The following is a 21,107-nucleotide window of genomic DNA, read 5'->3' as shown; positions in this document are numbered from 1 at the left end:
ACCTCTCCTTTTAGGCAGGCGGTGATGCAAGGAAATGACACTCTGACCCAGGCTGAAACAACAACAACAAAAGGAACTTATCGCCAGATCTGTTTGTCTGGTTTGTTCTCATTATTTGTTCCCCGCAACCAACCATCCTTTATCACCACCAATCCTCCGGTCTCTTTCAAATCGCATTGTGTGCCAGACCTCACGATCATGACTATATAAAGATCACGACGTCTCTGAATTGTCCTCGGCTGTTTCACTCAAAGCTCACCTTACCCGGACCGCATTCACGCACCGCCTCGACCGCAACAACTCCGTAATCAGCCGGAAAACCAAGATCAGAAAAGGCAGAAGCATAAGCGCAAGGATGGAATATCTGCCAGGTGAGTCTCAGTCCAAGAAGCCCAGCAGCCGACCGTCCGGATCCTCCACGCGACGGAACGCCATCAACCCACCGGCTCCAGTGCCAGCCCCATTCCCTAATGGTGGTTTCTCTCGCGCTGGGAGAGGAGGAGACGATGGGCCCGGCGGCATCAGCTACATTCAAGTCTTCCCGGACCTGACCCCGTCCCAAACCAACCCATTCCCCATCATCAACCCGCATCACCAAGCCCAGCAGCAGCAGCAGCAGCAGCAGGAGGCGAGCTTCTTCGAACCGCCGCTAGAATTCCTCACTCTGCCCGCGGCCCCTACCCCCACTACCGATGACTATGACAACAACTACGAGTATACTGACCAACCCCCCATCGTGGTACAAGACTCGATCACGCAACACCTCACCACGACCTCCTTCTCGGCGCTCACCGCCCACCTCAACACCTCGTACCTGACGCCGGCGCTCGCGCACGTCCGCGCCGCCTACATCGACCCCTACCTCGTGCGCCCGGCCGCCAGCTACCTCGCCGCCTCCTCGGGCGCCATGCCCGACCTCATCTCCGTCACCCTCCTGCTGGTGATACTGTTCCTCTCGCTCAAGCTGCTCGACTACGCCCGCCGCGTCGTCATGTTCTGGGTCAGCCTCGCGTGGTGGCTGCTCTGGTGGGGCACCGTCCTCGGCGTTGGGGTCTGGCTGTACACCAGCGGCGTCGAGCGGGCGGCCCGCGACGTTGGGTGGTTGGTCGGCCTCGCCAGGGGGCTTTTGGGAGGTCTCTTCGAGGATCTGGAGCGCGCGGGGCGGCAGCACCACCCACAGCAACATGGAGGACGGCAGCCGGGGGTTTTTGGGGGAAATAATGCTGCGGGGTTTGGCGGCAGGGGCCAGCAGGTTCCTCTGGGGAGGTATTGAACCTCTCCCGGGCTTTCTGTCTGCTTGGTTTCTTTCACTTTCGTTTTGGTATGTTTGCCGGGTTGGTGGGCGTTTGGTGTGAAGTCAAGTGAGCCAAGCTACCCAGTAGATGTTCATGTATGCTATGGTTGTTTATAGTGTACTATACTTATACTATGGGCTTGTGTGTGGCTTGCGCTTCGGGCTGGATTTTCGCCATGTCTTTGGGTTTAGATTTCTTTGGAATCACTATTGTTATTTATTATTTCATGTTTCGGTTTTGTGTGTTATCCTGATTTTTACATTCGTAAACATGGCATGCATGGCTTGTAGCCTTTGATGGCTGGCTGGCTGACAGACCCAAGCTCTGATGCTGTCATTCCACATGTCCCGATATCGGGCAGAATGCTTGGCCGGCGCTTTTTGACCGTCTGGCTCTGTATATCCTCTCTTCTCTGGCTTTCTCTTATCTGGCCATATTCTTGTCGCTGAATCTCTCTCCTGGCACATTACATGCAGCTTGCGTGAAAGAAGCGGTGGAAGTGACATTCATTTCGCAAACGAGACTTGCAATAAGTGTGGTGGTGGTGGTGGTGGGGACGTCCAATTGACATCCTGCGATAACGAATTGTCGGTAAAAGAGAACCCACTGTCGTTTGGCGACGACCGGCTGATGTGTTGTTGATCTCGGCTTGCGCTTCATTCCTCAGTTGCAGTCCCCTGCCGCTCGCACATTTCCCCCTCCCTTTGTCAGCCCCACCCCCCCTCACATATCGCCATCCTCATAATCGACCTCCTGGGCATCGTTGGGCTCGCGCGGCTCCTGCGCTTCGTGGTACTGGATGGCATCGTCAATATGGCTCAACACGGCGGCGACGCTGTCCTCGTCCTGGACATCGAGCTTCAAGAAGGAGACCATGCTGAAGTCATCGATGAGCTGGCCGACGGCGCGATTGAGCTGGTTGAAGGAGCCGCCGCTGAGCAGGTTCTCCTTGGCCGCGGGATCGCCCTGGACAGCGACCTCCCCACCGCCTGTTGCCTCCGCCTCGTCACGGTCCTGATCCGCCTGCAGCAGCTGGACGTCGACGTTGGTGAAGCGCTTGAGCTCCTTGCGCGAGATCATGTCCTTGACCTGGTCCATCTTGGTCAGGATGTTCACGTGCGGCATCTCCAGCATCAGCATGGCGGACATGGCGCTCAGCGTGCCGGCGAAGAACTTGGCCTTGTCCACGACAAACGTGCTCTCTAGGAGGTAGGCGGCGCACAGCGAGATGTTCAGCGGGCCGGCGCGCGACAGGAACTGCACCAGCGACGGCAGCAGCGGGATGTGCGTGTACAGCTCGATCTGGCCCGGCATGTCGAAGATGATCAGGTACTCCTCGCTCAGCGGGTCCAGCGCCTCCGTCAGGAAGTCCAGGTTCTGCAGCAGGAACTCGAAGCAGTAGATCAGCCCGCCGTTGGGGCCCAGCCCCAGCTCCTCCATCACGTCCTCCAGCGTGATCAGCTCCCGGATGTCCAGGTCCGGCTCGTAGCTGAACGTCTCCGCCGCCGGGTCCAGGTTCACGTAGAAGCAGCTCCGTCGCGTGTTCTGAAGCTGCTGGATCACCGCGCTGCAGAAGGTCGTCTTGCCGGCCCCGGCGGGGCCCATCACTAGGACGCCGAACTTGGACATGTTGAAAGAGGGGGTCCGATCTTTGTAAAACAGGGAAAAAAAAAAAGATGGGAAAAAATAGATTGGGAAGAAGCCCAAAACGGAAACCTGAAAAGCAATCTCCGATGGGGAAAAAGTCGGAGATGGACGCAGGGATGTTTCGTTTCGCTCGTAAGCGCAAGCTAGTATGGCGAGTGGGAGAGTGAGAGAGGAACCGGACTAGAAAGAAAAAGGCCCGAATGTTGAGTTGAGTTAGCAACGCAACTTGGTTAGCAACCAACAACAACCAGCCCCCCCCACGGGTTGAATTTGGATAAGCTGGGAACTCGGAGAAAGGCAATCGGCCTGTGCAATAATGCGGATAAGCAGGAAGCGGACAAGCAGATGAACCGTCCGTCTACCGGTAGACTCGTCTCGAAGTGCTAGACTAGTTCCAAAGACTGACTACTGTCCAGTGCAGAGAGACTAGAAAGTGCCGCCGCGGATAGACGAACGCAAAGGAAAACCGAAAAGTCCGGGTACTGCCAGTCCTCACCGCATGCAGGTGGACGATTCAATCTCTCCGATTGGTTCCCACTTGCGTCCCCGGCCTTTTTTCTTCTTGTCGGCTTTTAAAAGTCTTTTTTTTTTTTTTTCTTTTTTTTTCCTCTCTGCTATTGCCATCCGTCACCGCCGGAGCCAAATCGCGCCATCGGAAAGACATTAATACGGGGAGGGAGAGAGACCGGCGGGGCTCCCATTCATTTTCTCCCCCTCTCCCACTGCCTTCCCACTCTCTCCCCCCCTTCTTTTTATTCTTTTCATTTCTACCCCTTCCTTCCACCTCCTCGCTTACTTCTTCTCCTTTTCTCTCTCTCTCTCTTCATCTTCCTCCTCCTCCTTCAATTCCACCTCCTTCTCCTTCTCTTTCCTCCCATCTTGTGTCTTTAATCACATCACATATCTCCTCTCATCACAATGGGCAGCGTCGCTAACCCCAAGACCGGAACTTTCCTGTTCACCTCCGAGTCCGTCGGAGAGGGTCACCCTGATAAGATTGCGTGCGTTTCTCGCTCTTCTTCGCTCAGAAGAATGTAATTGCCTTGCCAGACTCTCCTGCTAACAATCCAACAGCGACCAGGTCTCCGATGCCATCCTCGATGCCTGCCTTGCTGAGGACCCCCTCTCCAAGGTACGTGCCCCTCAATCTCGGGCCTTTGCGCATACTCCCCTCTGATTGGCTGCCGTTATCTACGCGGGGCCTTTTTTTTTTCTTTCGTGCATCAAACCAATCACTAACGTGCATTGCTCAGGTTGCCTGCGAGACTGCCACCAAGACTGGTATGGATTGTTCTCCCTTGTTGACGTGACTATTGTTCTAACAAGCCCCCCCCAGGTATGGTCATGGTTTTCGGTGAAATCACCACCCAGGCCAAGCTCGACTACCAGAAGGTCATCCGTGGTGCCATCCAGGACATCGGCTACGATGACTCCGCCAAGGGTTTCGACTACAAGACTTGCAACGTCTTGGTTGCCATTGAGCAGCAGTCTCCCGATATCGCCCAGGGTCTCCACTACGAGGAGGCTCTTGAGAAGCTCGGTGCCGGTGACCAGGGTATCATGTTCGGTTATGCCACCGACGAGACCCCTGAGCTCCTCCCCCTCACCCTTCTCCTCTCCCACAGACTCAACAGCGCCATGAAGGAGGCCCGCAACGACGGCTCCATCCCCTGGCTCCGCCCCGACACCAAGACCCAGGTCACCATCGAGTACGCCCACGACAACGGTGCCGTCAAGCCCCTCCGTGTGGACACCATCGTCATCTCTGCCCAGCACAGCGAGGACGTCACCACTGAGGAGCTCCGTGCTGTCCTCAAGGAGAAGATCATCAAGAAGGTCATCCCCGCTGAGCTCCTCGATGACCGCACCGTCTACCACCTTCAGCCCTCCGGCCGCTTCGTCATCGGTGGTCCCCAGGGTGATGCCGGTCTGACCGGTCGTAAGATCATCGTCGACACCTACGGTGGCTGGGGTGCCCACGGTGGTGGTGCCTTCTCCGGTAAGGACTACTCCAAGGTCGACCGCTCCGCTGCCTACGTTGCCCGTTGGATCGCCAAGTCCCTTGTCAACGCTGGCCTTGCCCGCCGTGCTCTCGTCCAGCTCTCCTACGCCATCGGTGTCGCTGAGCCCCTCTCCATCTTCGTCGAGACCTACGGCACCTCCGAGAAGTCCTCTGACGAGCTCGTCGAGATCATCCGCAACAACTTCGATCTCCGCCCCGGTGTCATCGTCAAGGAGCTCGACCTGGCCAAGCCCATTTACTTCCAGACCGCCAAGAACGGTCACTTCACCAACCAGTCCTTCTCCTGGGAGAAGCCTAAGGCTCTCAAGTACTAAGCGTGTCAAACGCTGTACCCGAGCACCTGCTTCTCTTGTGAGTATGTTTGCGTTACGAATGTGATGATTTTGCTTTGTTTTCAACAACTCAAAGCATGAGCATAGACATGTCAAAAAAAGCAATTGTTTCCTTTGGATTGTTTGTCCACTTTTTGCATGGTCGTCTCCACAAGAGGCGGGTTCGGCGAGGATAAATTCAACATGATACCACTTTTCATATATTGGGAGGGTTGTTACACGGCGTTTTCGGGAGCGAAAGTCTTCAACACTGCCTCCTCCAGGGTCCCGGGGGACTCGATGGGCCAGACCACGAGTGCCTTCGGAGTCGCGCGGTGCGTGGCTTCGGCATGTGGTGTTGTCCGTCGGCTCCCTCGGTCTGGACTTTCGGAAGTTTCCGATAGGAGCAATCGCATAGATGGGGAAGGAACGGATGTTCTTTCGGTCATCATGAGCTGCTAATTTAAAATTAGCAATATAGATTAATGAAGGACAGGCTATGCCTGTGTTGTGAAGATCTGATTCATTTGTAGTCGCGTAGGAGTAAGTTGCTTTAGCCTGTGCTGGAGTCACAACATCGAAAATGTAGCCACATATCTATAATCTTGTGAAAATCAGCGCTTCAAAAACAGAAGAAAAAAAGGAGAGAAAGAACACTTCTCAAAAGAAGCAATGTGCAAATGCTGAGAGAGAATTTGAAGTTTTGGTCGATAGCCCAAACAAACACTTCATGATTTCTACTGGGGTAGTTCATATTTGCAAATTGGCACGAGTAGCCCACCGTATAAGTGCAAGCTGCTCGTGCCAATATGCAAAAACCGGCACCTGACCGCCGAGCAGACCGCTTTCTTAATGGGATACCCCGCGCTCCGCCGCGCGGACGCGTGATGGCGGACGGAGCATCGCGCGTCACCGCAACCCTTGAAGAGCCCTTTTCTTCCTCTACTTACCACAACCCAATAGACCTAGATCCTTGTTACACACCAACTGCACTAGACTGTCTGGGTCTTGCTCTCCGGATACTATCAAACGGAAACCCACAGCATGAACTAGATCGCTCCTCTCCGCCGACCAAAACAAACGCCCATGGCCTCGCTCGTGTCCTCCGGCGCCCTCCAACCCATCCCTCTGAACCGAGTCCCTCACACCCAAACCCACCAACCGAAAGACCACGGCGAAAGCAGCAGCGCACTTCCTCCGCTCAAGAAGCGCAAGACATGCTTCGACCCAGCTCTTACGTCGGGCTCCTACTCCCCCGGGCCACCGACTGATTGGATCTCGCGGCCGATTACGATCCGGGTATGTTTTTGTTGGAATGTCTTTCTGGTTCTATAGTTCTATAGTTCTTGTGTTCTTCCACTACTTGTACCCTCCCCCGCGATACCTGCTTGTGATGCTCCGCTGGTAGCGTCCCTCACTTGCATTCTTGATTCATTCCGACGTATACGACACCCACGCTACACTACACTATATTCTACGATCTATGGAAAAACTAATTAAGGAGTCAAGGCACCCACCACCTCTCTCTCCCAAGAACCATTCGTCCTCGCGCCTATTGCTCTGATCCCGCGCTCTCGCATCCCGTTCGCCTGGTTGGAGTACGCACCGCATAGTGTCACCTCTGCGTCGTCGTCGTCGTTGTCCTCGCAAGTCCAGTCGGGATATCTTTTTGTCGCACATATCCCGATCCTGGAATACTATGATGGCGGTGCTGCTGCTCGGACGGGTCGGGAGAAGATGGTGCTTGCTGCTAGGATGGACCCCGGTGGCGGGCTGGTGGTTGTGGAGCGCGTGAAGAGGGGGATCTTTGCGTTGTTGAGGGTCGCCGAGGCGATTGGGGAGGGGGAGTTGGTTGTTGCGGGGAAGGAGGGGGTGCGTGCTGAGATTGGTGGGGGAGTTTATGGTGAGGGGATCGGTCGTGATGTGCAGGAATATGGGGAGGAAGAGGACAGTAAGGGCCAAGGTAGTGTTGGAGGGGGTGAGTGGTGGGCTGCGGCGAGGATTGAGGAGCCTGATGCTCGGGGCTTGCAGCAGGTGGGGAAGAGGGCCAAGGTGGAGGTTGCTGTTGTTTTTGCTGGGACGGCTGAGTGTGAGGTGCCGCCGTTTAAGGATGCTGCTCATGGCCAGGGCTCGCAGGCTATGACGCCCCAGATTGCCGTTCCGTTGGAGAGGAGCTCGAGCGTTTCTGGAGCGGATGCTTGTGCTGTTGCTGATGCTGATGTTGATGCGGGTGTTGATGCTGCTCAGGCGCTGGCGCAGGAGAGTGCTGATGCCCTACGGTCCCCGCAGGACTTCTTGGAGAACTTGCGCGAGCAGTATTTGCAGGCGCTTTATATCTCGAAGGTGAGTTTGGTGTGTCTTCGGCTGAAGGTGTATATGCTGACTGGGAGTCTTAGACGTCTGTGGCGTACTTTGCTAAAGGTCCTCTTGCGCGCTGCCGGGCTGCGTTTCAATCGTCCGAGTCCGAGGGCAGTAGACCTCAGGATTTGATTGATTTTTACAGGGAAGCTATCCTTGTCGCTAAGAAGATGGATCTCAAGTATCGCGAGACCCTACCTGCTATGCTTAGTGATGTGCTACTTACTTTGTCGGATGATGAAACGGTAACCAAGAAGAAGAAACGCAAGAGCACAAAGAAGAAGCTTGGCAAGAATGGGCTCTACCCTGAAGAAACTGATCTGGTGCGCAAGTGGTGGAAGAACCGGACGCTCAGCGATCAGGGACTGTCCGCGGAAGGCCCAACGTCGAGGGAGACGGAGTCCAAGAGGATGATTGCTGATCTACGCCTGCGCGAAACGCAATTGCAAATCCTTCTCATCTTGGAAACAATGTCTCTTGAAGCGGCTGCTGCTGAGGGTGAACAGAGCAAACAGACTGACAATGCTGAAGGTGCGCCAGAAGCACCCGCCAAGAAGGAGTCGAAGAACAAGAAGCAGCAAGATTTGAACACCATGCTCGAACTCCACCTTGACCGACTGTGCATCTGGTACGCTGTCAGCTTTGAGGAGTCCGTTGTCCCTGATGCAGGTGCGGCGTACGGCCAGAGCCACCTCTCCGGAAAGAAGGTAGAGAGCGACGCTGTGCGGGACTTCTGCACGGAAGTGATTATTCCTTTCTATGCATCCCGTCTGCCCGATAAGTGCAAGTCGATCACACGGAAACTGGGCGTCTCTAGTGCTATTTCACCTTTCACCAAGCAGGCTCAGACCAAGAAGGCGCCCAAGGGAGAGCCTGGTACTCCTGTTGAACGGCAACAGGCGCAGAAGCAGTCTCGTCGTCGTACCTTCCAGCGTGTGCTTACAGATCAGATGACGTCTCAGCCTCGCCACACCCCGTCTCTGAGCCGGTCGAACACTACGCCAGCGCAGGCCGAAGTGAGACGCAATTCCTTGGATCCATTGTTACCGATCGCTGGGGCAAGCGTGCGTGGGGGAATCCAGAAGGCCAAACGCGCTGAAAACCGCGAAGTCGACCTGAACGCCGTCACGCGTCAGCACGAGACGAAGCTCAAGAAGATGCAGATGCTGGTAGAGCAGAAGAAGGAACTGGATGCGGCCATTAACGCTCTGCGCAAGCCCAACCGCGAACTCGTGGCCAAGGATATTGCCGATGATGCCGTTAAGCGGCATTCGACTGGATCTGTGCACAGCACCAGCTCCCGGAAGCCGAAGAACCCCGTGCGTAATCCCATGGGACAAGGAGTGCAAGTCGCAGCCACGCCTAAGAAGGGCAGTCGGAAGAAGGATGCTGTCGTGGGGATGCCCCCTGTCCCCACGACTTTCTTGCAGTCATCATCAATCTCTAAACCCACGTTCTCGATGTCCTCTCCCTTCAATAGTGAGCCCCAGGTGATCCCTGGCTCGACTATTCGGTCTGGTTCATTGTTCTTCGGATCCTCCGGTCGTGGCGGAGGTAGCACAGTCCAGGAGACCCCAATTCGTCGTCCAGCCCAACCACTCTTGGCTGATCCCACCGCATCACCATTGTCGAGTGGTTCCGGTGCCCTCTTTAGGGTCCCGCCCCGCCAATCGGCGGTGCCAGCAGCACCGCGCCCTGTGGACATGGCCCCCTCCACACCGGTGCAGTCTCGTCGGCACGTGGACACCTTCCTCCCGCGCGTCAAGCCATCGATGGTGATGGAGACACCCCCCAAACCGGCCCTCATACCCGCCGCTGTCCCCGCTGGGATACCTATCCCTGAAGACAACCCGGTCCCCAGCCATGTTCTTTCCGTTGAAACCCCCGTCAAAGCGCCGGCAGCCGTGTTCAGCACGCCGGTGCGGAAGCCCAGTGCTGCCAAGCTGATGGTGCCGGCCACCTCAGCCGCGGTCCCGGTCACGCCGGAGAAATCAATCTATTCGGCACTGGGGTGGGATGATGATGATCTTGCAATGTAGGCGTTTGAGCACTTTGTTCTTGAGTTAGTGATACATCGGCGGTGCTTTTTCTTGTCATGCATTCAGCGGGCGTCTACTAGGCACATTCTTTTTGTTCTGGTCTCAGCGTACAAGTTTATTGATATATCCAGCTAGTGAAGGTATATAGAATGGGAGAAGCATGTTTAGGTCTTCATTCAAGGCTCTCAACTTGCTTAGTGAATCACAAAAGCCCTGTAGTGAATGGTTCTCATTAATCTCTTCGTGGTCAAGTCAATTGTCTTATTCATCATATTTCCATTTTTCTGCTTGTACAGTATATTAACTTGTTCTGGTTCTTCCTCCTTCCCCATTCCCTATCTTTTTCCTGTTAATCGTCTTTCACCCCCTCTATACATTCCCTTCTCATTCTCCATCTTTTCTCTTTCTTCCTTCCTTCCTTCATCTTCTCCATCCTCCCTTCTCCATCCTCCCTTCTCCATCCTCTCCCCCTACTATCGAACCAGCAATAAAATGTTCCAAATCATTTCGATCCTCTGATTCTAGAGGTCCACCATATCACATGTTCAAGCCCCAGCGACTTCAACCCAGGGGCCAGCCTCAAAACTACCCCAAGACTCCATCAGAGAGAGAAGAAAACGAAGCCATAAGCCCTGTGAAGTATCATAAGTATCCTCATCAACTCCGTTCCATACATGAAGTCATATTATCTGGGATACTAATATAATCCTAGTATGAAGTCTCCATCAGTCTAGATGCACTATGCCCAAGCCTGGGATCCAACATCTATTTACCACCAAAATCACCAGTCTCTGCCTCGAAGACGCGGATGCGGAGCGGCTCCGAGATTTGACACATCTTCCAAGATGAATCCACTCGGAGACATACGCATGATTCGGTAGGGATTGTGCGGTACGGGTCGTGTCTGATAAGGTGCCACATAAAGCAACGCAGAGGACTATGACTCCGTGTCGCACGTACAACAGCATATATCAGGCCTTCCACAAGAACGTCCAACATACCCACCCTCAAGCGCCTAAGGAACGTCGATGGGCCTTCCCGTCAAGACCAGAATTTCCAACCGGCAGCCGACAAGAAGAAGCAAATGCTGCAGGTCCTGGGTCATCCAGCCCGTCTCTTACTCCCCAGGGTAGAAAGATATAGGCCAAGAGAAAAGACAGTTATCGGGGTAGGAAAGAGCCACCTCTACTTGAACCGCTTTGAGCCTATTGCGTTGGCGACTGAGCACTCTTAGAAGACCGCATTCAGTCTCGGAAGAAGCATGGTTGGTGGAAGCCCTTGCTGAAGACGGCGAGTGCCGTGTATTCACGCTACTTCAACGAAGGCCCGATGACCTCTCTGAGGAAGTTCCCATGCTGTTTGTGGATGGTCGACCGGTCCGCGAATATGCAGCCAGGCTTAGCGCAGACGTGGTTTGGTTTTATGCAGGGCGCGAGCCAGAGATGCATGGGGAGAAAGTCCTGAAATCTCATCGCCGATCTCAGAGATTAACCTCGATGCAGTTTGCACGCCGGTGACGCAGGGGGGTTTCTTGCGAGTAGGTTAAGCCCACGGAGATGAGATATACCTTTACAGCCAGTGTCTTTTGAGGTTGAGTGAGCTCTGTTTAATACATAGGGGTTGGGTACCAGGGAATGGTACCAGGGCAAGCAAGGCGCGAAGAGTCCACTCATGTCCTAAAAACATACCACGGACAGCTTCAGGGCGGGTTGGTCTGCGGGAGTGTGGCATGGAGAGTCGACTCCTGCTCCTTGCGCTGCGTGCGTTTCTTGGGCGACTCTTTTCTTGCCGTGCCGTATCACACAGAAATGTCTTCAGCCCACACGGTTGGGAGTTTTGTGCCGGTCTGTGATATTGGTCACAGTGGGCTGGACGTGCAACACCTGGATTTCGGGACGGGCTGCAGACTGCCCCATCAGACTTGCAAACCGGCCAGGACACGCCTAAATCAGACTGTGTCCGTCTAGTTACCCTTACTTAGCAAAGTTTTGTCTTTGACCGATATGCTTAGTCAAGCAGAACTTACTATAATTACATCCAGGGATTTTGCATCGAAGATGAGACTACTTACCACGGAACAACCCCCGGTAACCACTCGAATCGATGCCAACATCGAACGAGTCTGACCAAGGCTGTGCCAGTCAAAACAGGAGCCAAACTACAAACCCGACAATTATTTTCGTGAGCTGCACAGCAATGTTCTGAACTCCGGTTGAACCTTCCTATTTCTCAAACTACCTTACCGTTTTATGGTCGACAATGACATGCCGTTCACGTATGCCGGTTCAACCAAAGAAAGATCACAAGAGGGCTATCTATCTTCTCACTAAACCAGTCAGCATGACTACAGACAAAGTGTCTTCAAGGATCAGCACCAACAAGAGCCTCCCTCGTGCCTGAAAGAGGACAAGAGATATCCCTCACAATCAGCTTCGACAAAAAATGGCTCTTCCAGGTGGCAAACATCAGAATACGACCTTGAACGTAAAGCACCTGCAGTATAGGAAAAGATTAGTGTCACTTTTGAGAATTGCGGGATGTCTCACAGCCTTACCGATTATTCAAGAGGGAATTGATACTATCGCACCGACGGCCTGCGGTGGACGAAGGACACAACCGTTGATTAGCGGCACACTGAAGCATCGGGGCTTCGTATTTATGTTATGCACAGGTCCAACTCCTTCGTTCAGTCTGCAGTAGCAGACAATCGGGGAAAAAATCCAGCAAGATTGCTAATGGCTCAAGAACCGAAGATCAGCTAAACTTATCGTCGCGAAAACCTTTGTTTACCTCTGCCAAGCGGCGCTGCGGGTTTCATCTCTCGTACAGGACCAGGCGATATACTTGAGCCCTGTTTGAACAACAACAGAAAGCAAATCTTACCTACCTAGAGAGAAGGGTATTGTTGATGGTGAGGTCGTTCAACAGCTGAAACTGAACGCAGAAGATCATCCCAGAATCTCCATTGGCAGCCGCTGGACGAGCCGTACGGGTTCAGCTGCAAGCTGGCCGCTGTCTTCAGGCAGTGGTTGCTACAAGCAGGCCGGAGAGGAGAGGAGGGGGAGGAAGACCGGCCAGAGTCCCAGCCCTACAATTCAACCGAGACAGAGTACCTTGATTGCTAACTCATCTGGTATAGTTAGCTTGCAGTTAGGAAGCCGACAAACCAGCCAGGGCTTCCTCAAAAACACCGCAAAGAAAAGCCCAAAAGATCCGTGGTCCTGCTACTACTCCCATCGTTGACTCCAGTGGATCGCTCGTGAAAAGAATTCATTCAGTGTTTTCTAGTGCAGCTAGAGACCGGGGGAATCTTCGATCTTGATGCCCCCAGGGAATGAATCTTGGGACTGATGCGCATTGACCTCGGACACTTGGAAATACGCAGTTGCTGGCTGAGTAGCCCGTCAATCCCAGTGCCAGTATCTCGTTTCTTCAAATCAGAACCGTTTCAAGGATCCGGATCACCGCAAAGCATTGTCCGCAAAGACAACCACCGGTAGGCTGATCCTCGTGCAAGGTCTCGATCAATCGAATTTGAGTATAACGGCCTATTTTATTGAGCGTTTCGACCACCTTGAGCTCTTTCTGAGCAAGTAGTCTGATAGAACCGCTATTGGAAAGTGGTGCTAAATGACTCTATCTCGATAGTCTGATATGTATCTCAGGTTGAGCAAAACACCACAAAAACCACTGAGTTGAGCATCCTCCGTTCGCGAGACCATCTGAGCTGGACCGTACCCTCTTGTCCAAGTCTGCTTTGCTTGAGGTCACGTTCTAGCACCCTAACAACAACTGTTGTGCCAAACACAAAGTCATGTCTCACAGAATGACATGGTTCCCAGCCAGACAAATCCCTGTTCCTGCCAGTTTCGAGGATAGTGAGGATGTCTCTAGCCTTGTTGACAACTTCTAGGGAAGCATGCTGAACGCGGATGATCATACTGCGACACAAACAACCTGATCACAGTAACCTCGACTGTCCTTATGGGATTGGAAAAAATAGCAAATCCTCATTTCTCTCTGCATGGTTAGGTTGTGCCCCTAGCTAATCGGTAGCGAATAGAGTCGCTAGGATGGAACCGTTCAGAAGACTTCCTTGGGAGCTTGTGTTCCTGATCAAGCAGTACAAACTCAAGATGAAGGATTTGTAAGTTTCGCCACACAATTCTCTTCAAGTTGCACGGCCGCTTGTTCTTCCCACAGTACAAAGGATGGTACGTCCTGTGCGAGTCCAAGTAGCACAGACGCATTAGCTATGGCTTCTCGGAGGTCAATGATACAGATAAAGAGCGAAACCGAGAGCTTTGGACCAGTCGCGAGGACGGGAAAGAGCCTGAGTACCAGATCGAATAAACACGAGAGGCGGAGCGTAGGCTTTGGCCCATCGTCGAAAGTCTGCGTGATACAGGACAGAAGCCCAGCGAGAATGACTTGCACAAATGTGCTCTTGTTTCCGGTACGCGCCAGTTTATTGCTTGCGTGAGAGACACTTGCTTACCTTGATTCAGTAGTCTGGTACCTTTGTTTGCAAAGAAAGCTGAACCTACACGTCTAGTATGCTCCATCTGCTGGGAAACCCTGAGGCTAATCCCCCCTCTATGCCGCTAATATCATTGATCTCACGGCTTTGTCGACTGAGGCCTCGCCCGCCCCGCCTTCTACCACCTACAGTATGAAATCATTCGATCTCGACTACACTGAAATCGAAGCAGTGGTCGCGGACATATTTTGCAGCCCCTGTCAGGTCGCGAGCGCTGTTGGATATTGTCGCCGGTCTTGACTTCCGCTCTTTTCGTACGGTCTAGCCGCGCGCGGGTGTCACCGACGAGAATGCGCAGTACTTTTTCCCAAGAGGAAGCACCCTCTTGGTTGGCAAGCCAGTGCTGCTGACTGATGAATATATGGGCTCGGCTCTGCGAGGACATCCTCGTGACTAGCGCTGACCAGCTTCCTCTCGGTTTGGTGTGCGGCATATCCTGCATGGACGCCTTCGAGATGTGTGTAGGTGGCGGTCGTGGACAGAAGTGCAATAACTGTATTCAGATCAATCACAAGTCCTGGCCCTTGCAGAGGGTGCAATATGCTCTGATCAATGAAGCGTTGGTGCAAGAATACAGGTCGAGCCCTCATTTACTTGCCACATTATTATGGTGTTTGTGGCCTGCTGAGCAGTTGCGCGTCAAGACCTGGAAGAGCTCTTACAGGTAATCCTTTTTCGCTCACTGAGCCTTTGAATCACTATCGATTGGTCTGGTCCAGAGCCTGCCTGTCAGCTTCCTTGATCAGCGATTATGGATTATGGAGACTCAATGAAATGAGTGAAGCAGAGTGCTGTGTCTTTTGGACTACACTTGGTCAAGGGAATCAACCCAACGACATATGTTCTCTTCCAAGCTTGAGATATTGACCAGCCAAGCTTAGCCCTCAGCCATACCATTAATCGGGGTCAGTGGGGATGGGTTATGCTAAACCAGGCGCTCGAGCATTGGGACTACCCCTGACTAGTACAACCAGAGCAATGATAGAGGACCTGTCCTTTGATGACGCCCTACTTGACAAATCTTCGCGCGAAATCATGCAGCAGCAGCAATATGAGCGGAAAGAGGGAATGCTGGACGCCCACGTCCTTGGAGCCTGTGCATTAAATTCATATCTACGGTCGTACCCATCCTGATGCAGATAGTGACGGCGAGGATAGCGACGACAATGACACATACGAAACTGCCGCCGAGCAAACATCCTACGAGACAGCGCTATGTAGCAGCTGTCATTGCAACTCTCCAAAGCCCACAAACATTTAAGTCCAACATTACAAGAGAAGTGTCTTTAGCATGAGGACACTCGCTGCGGCTCACCAGGAGGCTTAAGACAGATGAATGGAAAGTGTCACTCTGAGAGCTACAAACTCAGCTCACATTGAAGAAGCGTCTATCATACCGTTATTCTTGCAGCATGACCCGGTACTAGAGTCTTCAAGTTGTCCCGCATTGGGACCTGCTAATTCGCGCAGGGAGCCTTCAACAAATGGCGTCGGCTTACGAAGATGTGCTGTACCTGTGCTTCCTTGGTCAAGTGACGGGTCAAGCCGATAGAAAACACTCGTTGCAGCAACTCAGGCCAAGACAAGGGTGGCCCAAGCAATCCTTTCCATGCAATAACAACGAAACCCACTAGCCGTGGCTTTGATGCTGTCTTCTGGGATCAAATGTATCTATGCTACCGATGATATATAGCAGTGCCCTGTCAACGTGTGCTGCGGAATGTGCTGGAAGAAAGGACCAACACCACTACCTACATCCAGAATATCTACAAAAATGGCAGAGTCTTAGCGTGAGCATCATTAGGTCTAGTATCCGAGAGAAGGCTACATCATTGCAAATCGACATGACCTTCAAACAGGAAGTTAGAATCTGACCAAAGTCAAGGGCCTAAAGCAGAGCTTCTGCTAGTCATGTGTACCGCTATGTACCACTTAGTAGAAGCTGTTGCAGCGGCTGGACCAGCACTTCAGCAAGCTGTGGAAGAGATGGAAATTACCGATTTATCGTCGGCGTACTACTACCCGGGTATTCGATCTTTCAAAAGACAGAACTTAAGTGTTCGAGTCTAGGATGATGTCTGCTTTACTGAAATCTCCTACCAGCAACAGAAGCGTGGGTCGAAGGCGACGGGTCAGGCTACAGCTGCTCTTCTTGGAGCTATCCTTTGGCATGGGAAGCATGGAATTTGAAGACAAGACCTTGTGTCTGATTGATACGAAGGACAGAACATTCCAAACCGCCAACGTGACCCAACTTCTTTGCGAAAGGCTAGATGTGAAGTTCTCTGCCTGGTGCAAGATCTACCACGTGGGTTGCTGGAGCAGATCTCACATGGTCAAAGCTGGACAAGAAGCAGGAGAATGAGAAGGGGTCGGCCGGGTGTGGAAAGAGTGGAACTGTGCGCGTCGGTTTGACTATACTCACGCGCGCTCGCGCTGTCTTGAAGGACCTAGGACTCGACCAGGAACTCTGGGGAGAAATTATGAAGGGAGTCGTATTTTTGAAGCATATGTCCCCATGAAGAACCAGACAATTACGGCCTGGGAGGCATCGCGAAGAACGACCCAACATCTCTAGCCTACGCATTATCGGTTGTCACGGCACGATGACGATTCCTGTAGAGGTGAGGAACATCCGCGTGTGGGAAGATTGAACAGAAATCGGAGTGCAGAAGGCAGGGGGAAAGCAACTGTTAACCCAGCAGCTGAGTACGACGGTCCCGAAAAACCATGATCTCGAGTCGAGAACCTCAGAATTCTACCCCATTGGGGGTCATGATAGAACTACAAACTGATGAAAAAGAACCCGAATGGACGCATGAAGTTCTTGGTGAAGAGGCACGTGTGCAACTCGCTCATAAGTCGAGCACGTACAATGCCGGTGAACCCTACTGGGTAGCAGTAATGGTCAACCAGGCATTATCACTGACACTTGCGAGAACACTCAACGAAACCAAGGCCCCAATTGACGAAGCAGAGGCAGAACAGCTCACAGAAGAGTACACATAAGCCCTTCAGCAATGAACATTCAAACAGCACGCCACCAGGACAGGGAGGATCTCGAAGCCTCACTGACCTTGAGAACCAGGCGGGAACCCATTCTGGTAACTTCTCTTGCATGGCAGAGAAGACTGTGAGACTTGAACAGCAGGGCGCAAAAATAGCGCTGTCCGATGAGTGTCTCTCTGCCATCTTCCACCTTCCACATCCAAGATGACCTAGATGTTGAAGTCATAATGCTGCACAGGTTTGAAGGTACTGTCACAGTCTAGGCAGCATGGATCCGAGCAAGCACTTTCACCATGGACTAGACTTGTCGTCATGCTGCTCCCACGCTCTTGCACGTCCGAACTCAGAGATAACCGGGATGGTGACCTATTCTCGGTCCTTGAGCAGGTGCTCAAGGCATTTACTCTTGGACTCGAAGGTGTGGTTTATTGAAGACTCCATAAAGTCCAAGAAGCAGAAGCCACGGAGAAAGAAGGCAATTGCGATTGAGAAAAAGAATGAGGTTGGAGGAAAGGACTCGGACTCGGATAGGCTAGCGAGGCTTACTGGTCTGATCGGCAAGCCATTGAACAATCTTCTCAAGCTCGGATCTAGGAATTGCACATCGAAGAGGTCAATGTCATCTCCTGGAGGTGATATCAGCCCTCATAGTGGGCTTCGAGAAATGCAATGGAAGGACTGCAAGCCGTGATGTCGACAACTTCCAGACTGTTAGAGCTGCAACGTTAGATTGACTGAAGGGAAGCAAGATTGGCTAATGCTGTGGACGTCTATAAAAGACGATTCAGCAGGGAAATCCTTGCTCAACATATTCTCCAATAGCACAAAGCCATAAGTCACATGGAAGTGACTGTATTCAGGATGGAGTGCTTGATCACAAGCTCTGGAGAGGGCTAAGGGCAAGTGGCTTCGGAGCACGAGTGCGAATGATTCGCAGCTGCCTTTGACAAGGAACATGCTGAACCACTGCTCCGGCAAATAAAATCTTCTTCCTGAATGCCGCCGCTATTGGTCCAGTCAACATCGAGGCCAGCGTATATCATCAATCCTGTTGCGCCAGTATCGTCCGGGTCTGCTACTGCATCTAGGATAGCACCGGGTCATACCCCCGCCCCAGCCGGTCCGGTTCTGCAATATCATAGGTTAGCGCCGTTGTTGGAAGGGCTTATAACCTGGCTCTTCGTGACAGAATCAATCACTGAGGTCAAATCCTGTTACCGTTCACCCCTTGCAAAACATATAATCACCTTGAGCAAGAAGCTGCACGTCTACTGGGGGATGGGTGCCTTCATATTATGATAGGGTCAGGGTCCACCTACTGACGACGCAACTCCCAGGAGAACCTTTTCTGGCTGCCATTGCATAAGCAATGGTGCACCGATATGGTCTGTCGACTAGAACTCCCCCTCGCATTGAGGAAGGAATGGACATAGTCCACAAAGCCAATAGAACGCCGATGGAAGCCCAATACCATTTTCGCTACCATAAGTATTCTGGGCTTGTAAAGTTCAGAACCGGTACCAGTCAGATACCACTAACGAGACAAAATGGCCACGTCCGAGCTGTGAGCTATTGGCCATGCAAGTGACCTTGACACGTATTCTGCGGCTGTCAGGCGTTCGGATAACTTCTTGGGATGACAGTCGATGGGCAAAGTGCAGCTTACATGTCTCTACTGCATCTATGGGATATCCGCGGCAAAGCTCTTATCGCGATGGACGAGTTTCACGGGCAAGGATATCTCCTCCCAGCCCTAGAGATCGCGGTACGCGAAATCTAGATGAGCACTTCAGCGAAGCGTCGAGTGAACAGATCCTGTCTGAGCTACCACAGTAAAGAGAAGTGGCCGACCGCAACAAATCCCCAGCAGGTTTTGCCGGAGGAACGCCACTGACCTCCTTTGGGCACCCGTCTCAGCGACGCGTGGGCGTTACTTGCCATCAACGAACTGTCTACTGCGGACAGAGCCCATTACTATCCAGCAGATTTTGACCAACAGGGCTGTGACGTAGGCTGTGCATTTATTCGTTCTGCCTCGTTTTGTGATGAGATGGTCCACGCTTCCCCAGCCCGCCCACGCTCCAGAAACACGTCTTGGAACTAATGAAACCTGGAGAAAATGAGCTTGCAAAAGCACTAAGCGGCTTCACCGAACAAGTCTAGGACTGGCAGTCTGGAACAATACACTGGGAATACGAGGCACCACAATCTGCATTCAAACGTCCCGATGCCGAATGATGATACGCGATCCCTTGCCTCCAGGCAATCTAGCAATGTTCCTGGCTAGTCTGCAGTGAACTGGACGAAAACCATATATCATTGCCCAAGGCTGGAAAGAAGGAACGTCTCGCAAAGAAGAAGGATCAGGAAGAGAAGAAGTCTGTGGTGAACGGGGTGGAGAATGACGAGAAGGCAGACATTGATATGCGCTTTGGAGCTTTTTCGCCAAGTGACAGAGGTATTTATCATTACGGGTTTGTGCTTAGCAGACCGCTCGAGCAGGTGATAAGCAAGAAAGACGACTTTCGGTCATTTTAGGGCTCTTTACCACGAGTATGAGACCCTCATATAGGGCCGGTTCGATGATTATGGTATTAAATTCGCAGGGAAGGTTGACTGGTTGCTATGCTATGGACCGGCAAAGGCAAAGGCGATTCGGAATGCGCTAGCCCTGGCGATTAAATCGCCAGGAAATAAGCACTTTTGAAAAAGGCTGAACTGCCTTCGAAACTGTAAGGTCGCCGCATTCATATCTTTGTCTCATATGAGAGCTGACAGCTGGTTTTAGGTCAATTGACTGGTCAAAAAATATTGAGTCCATACAGGCCTCTGTAACAGGCGGGCACTGAAAATTCCATGAACGATGGTAATATCCAGTTTGAACTCAGCATTTGACAAAGTGGAATTACTCCTCTTGACTTTCCCATCGTTATTGACTGATATCCATGAAATGATATTGGGAAGTTGGCATTCAAGCTCAGGGCATGAAGTTAGTAGGTTCCTTGTTATCTAGCCCTAAGCGCGGGCACACCGACAAAATCCCTGAAGCTGGCAAAGGACTCCTACCCGACAAGTGCAAGCTCAACGAAGTCCTCGCAGTGTCCATACCTGGGGTCCTCCTGCTGACGCCCTCGAGAAATACTGCAAGGCGAAGTACAAGCTGTCGACAATGTTGAATAGAAGGGCGCGCGCGTTTCTTGGCGCCACAGAGACTTGGTTCTTCGCTCAGCAGGACCGTTCCTTTATCGGTACCCCCATCGACCAGTGGCCTCTGCCGAACGACCTGTTGCTACGCCTAGCAAAAGTCGAGCGTTGACAACTTCCGTCCATACCGCATTCTCTTACGCATACGTCTGACATTTCCTCGCGCACACGCCTCGACTATACCGAGTTCGTTCACTAATAATCGTCCACGTCTCCTTACGCATACGGGCTGCATGCACACAGCTGCTCCGACGAAGCGGGTGCGACTTGGGCTCAGCATCGCTGGTCGATAATAGATACTCAAGCTTATAGACATCTAATACTGTCCATTATTGGCTTATGTACAAGAACAGAGTAGATTTTAAACCTTCAACTCCATTAAAGAAAAATAATCAAGGCAGCGAGCCGGCAGCGAGCCGGCGCCTAAGGCATCAGCATGTTAGTACCCGATTTCTAAGGCAGCCAGGTACCCGCATCAGGCATCAACATACTTCTGCCTGACGGATTAGGCTCTTCACGGCTTCCCCTTTCGGCGAACCAGTGCGAACATATACCCCCCGGTTATGTATAGCTCACAAACACCAGGGTAACCATAGCTGAGCGGGTTGGCCTCCGCTTCCAGCTTTGGAAGCCCTGGGTACGAGACCGACAGTGTGCGGTCTCGTCTGCAAAACCACCCCG

General features: G+C 52.5%; 6 protein-coding genes across 6 annotated transcripts; 5 read left to right on the top strand and 1 right to left on the bottom strand.

Annotated features, from left to right (window-relative positions):
• The first annotated feature begins 101 nt into the window (after positions 1 to 101).
• Positions 102 to 1,523, top strand: BO72DRAFT_447286 (Apq12 family protein). Its single transcript, XM_040944499.1, has 2 exons — positions 102 to 371; positions 747 to 1,523. Exons 1-2 carry the CDS (start codon positions 356 to 358, stop codon positions 1,271 to 1,273), a joined length of 543 nt encoding a protein of 180 aa, XP_040802248.1. The 5' UTR covers positions 102 to 355; the 3' UTR covers positions 1,274 to 1,523.
• Positions 1,524 to 2,008: 485 nt separating this feature from the next.
• BO72DRAFT_447284 (putative signal sequence-binding GTPase GPN3) lies at positions 2,009 to 3,341 on the bottom strand. Its single transcript, XM_040944498.1, has one exon. It carries the CDS (start codon positions 2,922 to 2,924, stop codon positions 2,019 to 2,021), a length of 906 nt encoding a protein of 301 aa, XP_040802247.1. The 5' UTR covers positions 2,925 to 3,341; the 3' UTR covers positions 2,009 to 2,018.
• A 519-nt stretch (positions 3,342 to 3,860) lies between these two features.
• Positions 3,861 to 5,279, top strand: BO72DRAFT_458067 (S-adenosylmethionine synthetase; the record flags this gene model as incomplete). Its single annotated transcript, XM_040946364.1, has 4 exons — positions 3,861 to 3,943; positions 4,017 to 4,074; positions 4,196 to 4,223; positions 4,279 to 5,279. 4 exons carry the CDS (start codon positions 3,861 to 3,863, stop codon positions 5,277 to 5,279), a joined length of 1,170 nt encoding a protein of 389 aa, XP_040802246.1.
• A 909-nt stretch (positions 5,280 to 6,188) lies between these two features.
• BO72DRAFT_427261 (uncharacterized protein) lies at positions 6,189 to 9,842 on the top strand. The gene is made up of 3 exons (XM_040942979.1): positions 6,189 to 6,575; positions 6,786 to 7,619; positions 7,673 to 9,842. Exons 1-3 carry the CDS (start codon positions 6,363 to 6,365, stop codon positions 9,671 to 9,673), a joined length of 3,048 nt encoding a protein of 1,015 aa, XP_040802245.1. The 5' UTR covers positions 6,189 to 6,362; the 3' UTR covers positions 9,674 to 9,842.
• A 7,101-nt stretch (positions 9,843 to 16,943) lies between these two features.
• BO72DRAFT_507572 (uncharacterized protein) lies at positions 16,944 to 17,927 on the top strand (the record flags this gene model as incomplete). The annotated part of the gene is made up of 4 exons (XM_040949264.1): positions 16,944 to 17,212; positions 17,250 to 17,346; positions 17,469 to 17,609; positions 17,641 to 17,927. The coding sequence occupies 4 exons, from the start codon at positions 16,944 to 16,946 to the stop codon at positions 17,911 to 17,913; spliced, it is 780 nt and encodes a 259-aa protein (XP_040802244.1). The 3' UTR covers positions 17,914 to 17,927.
• Positions 17,928 to 18,888: 961 nt separating this feature from the next.
• BO72DRAFT_495378 (uncharacterized protein) lies at positions 18,889 to 20,538 on the top strand (the record flags this gene model as incomplete). The annotated part of the gene is made up of 2 exons (XM_040948544.1): positions 18,889 to 18,987; positions 20,359 to 20,538. The coding sequence occupies 2 exons, from the start codon at positions 18,889 to 18,891 to the stop codon at positions 20,536 to 20,538; spliced, it is 279 nt and encodes a 92-aa protein (XP_040802243.1).
• Between the last annotated feature and the right edge of the window lie 569 nt (positions 20,539 to 21,107).

Source organism: Aspergillus fijiensis (genome assembly GCF_003184825.1).
Source record: "Aspergillus fijiensis CBS 313.89 unplaced genomic scaffold BO72scaffold_18, whole genome shotgun sequence".
Taxonomy (NCBI): domain Eukaryota; kingdom Fungi; phylum Ascomycota; class Eurotiomycetes; order Eurotiales; family Aspergillaceae; genus Aspergillus; species Aspergillus fijiensis.
The sequence above is the reverse complement of the archived record's forward strand: the minus strand, read 5'-3'. Positions and strand labels throughout refer to the sequence as shown.